The 6,000-nt window shown below is 43.5% G+C and overlaps 1 protein-coding gene across 1 annotated transcript in view; it reads right to left on the reverse strand.

Annotated features, from left to right (window-relative positions):
* atg2a (autophagy related 2A) overlaps positions 1-6,000 on the reverse strand; it is a 30,256-nt gene that overhangs the window by 22,724 nt on the left and 1,532 nt on the right. The window contains exons 1-9 of the mRNA XM_077533060.1: positions 5,559-6,000; positions 4,802-4,964; positions 3,655-3,804; positions 3,442-3,544; positions 1,758-1,902; positions 1,188-1,382; positions 713-812; positions 345-509; positions 30-172 (exon numbers count right to left, since the gene is read on the reverse strand). The exon at positions 5,559-6,000 is cut by the window's right edge and continues 1,532 nt beyond it. Coding sequence (XP_077389186.1) covers positions 30-172; positions 345-509; positions 713-812; positions 1,188-1,382; positions 1,758-1,902; positions 3,442-3,544; positions 3,655-3,804; positions 4,802-4,964; positions 5,559-5,729 — 1,335 coding nt within the window. The 5' untranslated portion in view covers positions 5,730-6,000. The remainder of the gene's footprint in view (positions 1-29; positions 173-344; positions 510-712; positions 813-1,187; positions 1,383-1,757; positions 1,903-3,441; positions 3,545-3,654; positions 3,805-4,801; positions 4,965-5,558) is intronic.

The following is a 6,000-nucleotide window of genomic DNA, read 5'->3' on the forward strand; positions in this document are numbered from 1 at the left end:
TTATCGGCATTTCAGCAGCCAACCTGTACCTGAGCGGTCAGTGCTGCAGGCTGAGTGAGGCTGGCCAGACTGTGCGTGGAAGAGTCCATATCGCTGTCTGACTGCTCGCTGCCCGAGCGGACCGACGTCATGCTGCTGCTCATCCCCGCGGGACCCATAGAATAAAACATTTCTGCAAAGACACACAACTTAACACATCACGAGGCTGAAACGCTATTTTGCAGTAGCAGGCTTCGGACTTATCAGTCCGATTAATACCAGTGAGGGACTTACTTATACTTGTGATTTGCATATTTACTCCCACATTTGCTTATTAATCAAGCAGTAATGTCAATATCCCGCACCTCCGTTTTCCAGAGAGGTGACATAAGGCTCCAGGTCGTACTCAGCATCCCAGTCCTCGTCTCTGATACTGGAGCCCAACTGCTTGCTGAGGTCTTCTTCGATCATGCGCAGGTCGTCCGAGTCTAGCGGTCGGCTGCGCACGCCACCAAGCTTGGTCTCGGACTCTAGAGGGACGAGAGGAAAATGTCAAATGTGATGCAGATGTAATGCGCGCAATTTCAACATCGGCATAAGCAGGTTGTTTCATGTGTTGTCAGTGTAAATACAGCCACATCGATCATATCAAGAAATAGTCAAAAAAAGAAAAAAAAAAGAGATTTCAATTTGCTGTGTCAATCCAACCTAAATAGTGAGATGAAGCCAATACCTGTTTCTATGCAAAGAGCTGCCAGCAGGTCAGTCAGGTGAGTTATCTGAGCCGGAGACAACAGCATGTGGACACAGCCCACCTTCCCATCCAACTCAAACTGATCACCAGAAATGACGCAAGTTAATGTGCGAGGAAGACAACATCATGTATTGTACTAGAGTGTTCTTACTCAATTTTTGTCATTTTTGGCTGCAGGACTGAGATTACTGTGCAGTGATGAATCAGGAGAAGTACTGACTGCAGTTATGGCCTGACCCCTACATATTAAAATTGGAACTACTGGAAAGCATTCATTTGAAAAATACCATTTTCTTTGTTTCTTCTCTTTGCTGAACTTAAAAATGACAAAAACTGGCTTAACTCAAACAAAATCTCAGTGGCTCATTTTTGACTGGTGGTGCACATTTCTCAAATATGGCTCAATAAAAGCTGGGAAGCGCTTCACTAACGCACAACAAAGACGCACACACACCTTTGGTCCAGGCAGCATATCATTCTGCTTAATCTTGACGGTGGTCTCGATGAAACCGGAGCAGCTGCCTATGAGCAGGGGCTGAGACGGGGGAACCTTCTGGGGCTTCGCCTTTTCTTCCACCTGCTCGTCATCGTCACTTTCCTCTTCCTCGCTGGCGGTAGTCGACTCTGGCTTTCGTTCCTCGGGAACTTCCTTGAGGGGAGAAAAAAAAACAGCATTTGGTAAATGACGGTTACGACTACCAGGGTTGTGTGATTGTTCGTCTCAGTGAAAAAGTAAAACGAAGGACTTCTGACGTTTCACAATTCTCTAAAAGGAAATAAATCAAAAATTGGTTTACGCAACCCTTTTTGAAGTTTTAAAGCAAACACAATATTAGTATTACAAAAAACACAATATCAATTTGAACTATGGATGCAGCAAAATTACTTTTTTTTTAAGTTTACAAAAAATTCAACTTTTGTCCCCATGTTCCCTGAGGAGTTCTGTCCATTCCTAACTTCGAGGTCATGAATAAAAAGCACCCTCCACCCCACCAAAAAAAAAAACGCTAAATATGGCGCTTACCTGCTCCATGCTAATGCTGTCATAGAGGAGCTGCACAGCGCTCAGCTGGAGGATCTTGTGCAGGAAGGCGGGCGGCTGGTGGATGTCGACAGGCACGGCAGTCTGACTGGATGGGTCGCGCACCGCCTCGTCGAAGTACTCCAACCTGGAAAATGATCATCAACAAAACCATAGCTGCGGTTTGTCCAGCAGAAGTCCCGCTAACCATGCCAAGAGTCTCGGGTGAGTGTGGGTGCTTGTTTGTCTGTATGTGCCCTATGATTGACTGGTGACCAGTCCAGGTGAAGTATTCCGGGAGAGGCTCTAGCTCATCCGTGACCCTAATGAGGACAAGCTTGTAGAAAATGGATTGATGGATGGAAAATAGAAAATACAGCAGTTGTGATCTCTGCTGACTGATTATGTATTCATACAGGGAGCCTGAAGGATTTTGTCAACATGCCAGAGCTACAAAAAAAGTCTCAGAGTCAAAGAAGGGTTTGTTCAAATATAATATATTCACTTTCGTACTTTTTGGATTTTTAGAAACACAATAAGGCGCTCTCAGTTCAAACATAAGAATGTTAAACTAACGTGTGGAATCAGTGAGTATAATTTGTCAGTTAAAAGAGCCACTTTAGCCATAGTTAAGTCATACACTGTGGTGACATTCCACCTTTGAACACCGTCCCGCCTCACAACCTTAGCACAGTACAAACCCTATTCGCAAATATTCTCTCTATCAGGCTGCGCTGTTAAATGTTTTACCACACACGCGGAGATGAGGAGCAAACAAGTGGCAGCCATAATTGTGCATACACACAAAAACAGAAGAGAGACTTGTTGAGCGTGCAGCAGCCTTGTTTGTTTTGACGAGTGCTCATTTGAATTTGTGTGCCACGTTCCGATTGTGTTTACCGTTTCCCTTTCCTGAGCAAGTGCAGTCGGCGGCCGTGACATTCAAAACGAGCGGGGAACTTGAAGCCGCATTAAAACAGATGCGCTTTTGTTCTCGTAACAATAAGAATATAAGATAGACACGCAACAAAAAACAACTAAAGAAAAAAGAAAAATCAATGGAGTGGACGTTTTCAATTTCTGAACCAATGGTAAAAATTTTTGTAGTCATCTATAAGGAGCATTGGTGACATCTCAATAAATCTGAATGTCATACAAAAGAATGTAACTCATATATTACATACCTTCATTAAACACAAACATACTTTTCAGAAGGACAATTCCTATCTGATTTATATATTACAAATCATTTGGATTGCTTCTAGTTTAGGTAATATTGTAATTTCTTGGGATGATGAATTCGGGGGGTTTTGGTAGCTGAAAGCTAGAATCATCAAAATTATACAAAATAAAACGACAAGTTTCACTGTGTATTATGAATCCGACTAATACACATTTTACTTTTTGAATTGAACTTCTAAAACAATATTCTACCTCAATAATATTCTCATTTATTGAGATGACTTGAATGGATGCCACACGCCGCACTATAATCCTGCAGAACCTCCATGACTTCTCCCAGCCAATCAGTGAAGAAACGCAATGATGAACATCCAAATGGTAACAAAACAAAACCATTATATCATATGTACGCCTGTATATGATGATTAATGAATATTTCAAAACAAGCTTCGCAACTGCTGACATTGCGAAGAAAGAAGCAAATCCATCACACAACACTTTTTACCGTTTGATGTGCACCTCTAAGGCAACGCCTGTTTCCAGGTCCGAGGGTTGGTGCTCAATGCGTACGATGGTGTCCAGGAGGGTGACTTTAATACGACGAAGGACTGCACACACACACACACACGCACACACGCACAAACAAACGAGATGAGCAGTCGCGCGCGGTGTTAAGATGGGGGAGGGCTTTAACGGCGCTTCCACACTTGAAACCCACCCGTCTCTATGGTTTGCGCAAACATCTCCAGCCCCTCCAGCGGGGCCGGCGGCTCCTCGGACGCCTCTGGCGGGTCCTTCAGACACTCCTGGGCCAGCTGCATGCTGGAGGTCATGCTGGACGACCAGCTTTGCGAGTCCCAGCCGCCTCCTGTGCACAAACGTCACCATGTGACCAAGACAAAACATTAGGCACACTTGCACAATCACAACGGCTATACTGTGTGTGAATATAATACAATACAATACAATACAATACAATACAATACAATACAATACAATACAATACAATACAATACAATACAATACAATGTAATGTAATGTAATGTAATGTAATGTAATGTAATGTAATATAATATAATATAATAGGGGTGCATTAGTGTCACAGTTGGATATTTTTTCTATTCCATTTTCTTAAATTGAAAAATATTCATTAATTTTTTTAATTATTATTTTTTCTTTTTAACTAACCTCTATGTCCCCAATGATAAAAGACGCAAGGACAGTTTAACATCATTTCCATCTTTTCCTCTTTGCTCAAAGCAACATTTAGGCAGCTAAGACGATACTTCCTGTTTGCAGTTTTATTTGAAACCAATTCGCACAATTTCCAATGCACTAGTTAGAATATTGTTTCCAGACCAGGGGTTCGTGTGCACATTGCAGTGGGTACGTATAGCTCAATACAGCGCGTACCGAACCAATAAAGATGCATGGCAAATATTTTTTGGGATTTTGGGGAGGGGCTAAGTTTATCTTGGGTTGTTAGTGGACGTTACGGAGAGTCTTCACATCATGTACACTTCCAGTGCATTTATTTGAAATGGAATCATCTTTAAAGCAAAATGTCTGAGCGCATGCCATTCATGTCACGACACTGTTAGATAACAGTGGGGCTAATTTATATAATCACCACTCCTATACTGTTTTTTTTTCCTCTTTCTTTTTTTGTGCTTGACATGATCAGACATGGCTTAGCCACAATCCAGCGCCACTTTCAAGCAATGGCCAGACTACACTGTCTGTCATACCTGCCATCATGTCAAAGCCAAAAGGTAAGCAGAGCTGCATTAGGGTATTTTAGCCGTTTTAAATTGTGAAAACATACACGATAAGTTCTGCCTTTTGGACTTGGAAGTCCGACTCACCGATTCGGTACTTGGGCCTGCATGTTATCTGGAGACCCGACACTTCCAAGGTGCAGTGGTCGGTGAGAAGAGCTTGCCAGGGGATGGTCACCGTGATGCTGCTCACAAAGCCGTCTACTATCTCCAGGGGAGCTCCCAGGGACTCCAGAAGCTCATTGACAGCCTAAAGAGATGACATACATGTGACTTGTTGAGTGATACACACAAATGGAGCGGAATGTTGACTCATCATTGCTATTAAAGAAATGAAAAAAAAAAAAGTGCCGATGACTATAGATAGCTTGGTTAGGAATAGAATTGTAGGCTATTCTAGGCATCAATCTGGTCATTTGCAGTGTAAATAAAATGTTTTTTACACAAGCTGATAGATAGATAGATAGATAGATAGATAGATAGATAGATAGATAGATAGATAGATAGATACTTTCTACACAGCCTGGCAACAAATATTGATACAGTTCTAGGTGTTGCCACGTTGTGTAGAAATCCACCTAATAGAAAGACAAAATAGATAGACGGAAATTCAGAGAGAAGTTAACTGTGGTGATGAGCATTTCCCACAAGTGTATTTCCTCGAAGAAATGGGAGCTGTACTGCGAGTGCGAGAGCATGACGTTCGAGATTGTTGTTGTTCAACACTGGCGGTGGCGTTGCGAAACAGCCAAGTCAGAGTGGGGAATGAAAAAAAAATAATAACACGCTCACGCAGCACACCGTGATGATGGTAGCTGGTGGTTACATTTCCCCCAAAACTCACCCACACGTCGAGGTTGATCTCCTTGATGACCCCGCTGCCATTGTACAGGTCCAAGCCCAGTTGCTCCAAGCTCAGGCGCTCCTGCAAAAAGTGGCCGAGGTAGTGCTGGAGGAGGTACCGACAGGCCCGCTTCTTGATGGAGCCCGACCAGGGGAAGAGCCAGCGAGACATGGGCCCAACGAGAAAGGTGGAGAGGGAGCGAGAAGAGGCGGCGGAGGAGGAGAACGAGTACGACCGCAGTCCTCGGGAAACTGCATAACAAGGCGAACGCGAGAGGGAGCAGAAGCAGGAATGAGCCACAGCTAGCTGAGGGGGGCTAAGGAAGGGGCAAACCGTAACTCCACTTTTCCCAGACTCGACATAAAAACTCGAGGTGGAAAAAAAAAAGATATCCTTTGTACGCGACGAGACTTCCCCACCGAGACTATACGACTCGCTCGCT

The sequence above is a fragment of the Festucalex cinctus genome, chromosome 9 (genome assembly GCF_051991245.1).
Source record: "Festucalex cinctus isolate MCC-2025b chromosome 9, RoL_Fcin_1.0, whole genome shotgun sequence".
In the NCBI taxonomy this organism is placed as follows: domain Eukaryota; kingdom Metazoa; phylum Chordata; class Actinopteri; order Syngnathiformes; family Syngnathidae; genus Festucalex; species Festucalex cinctus.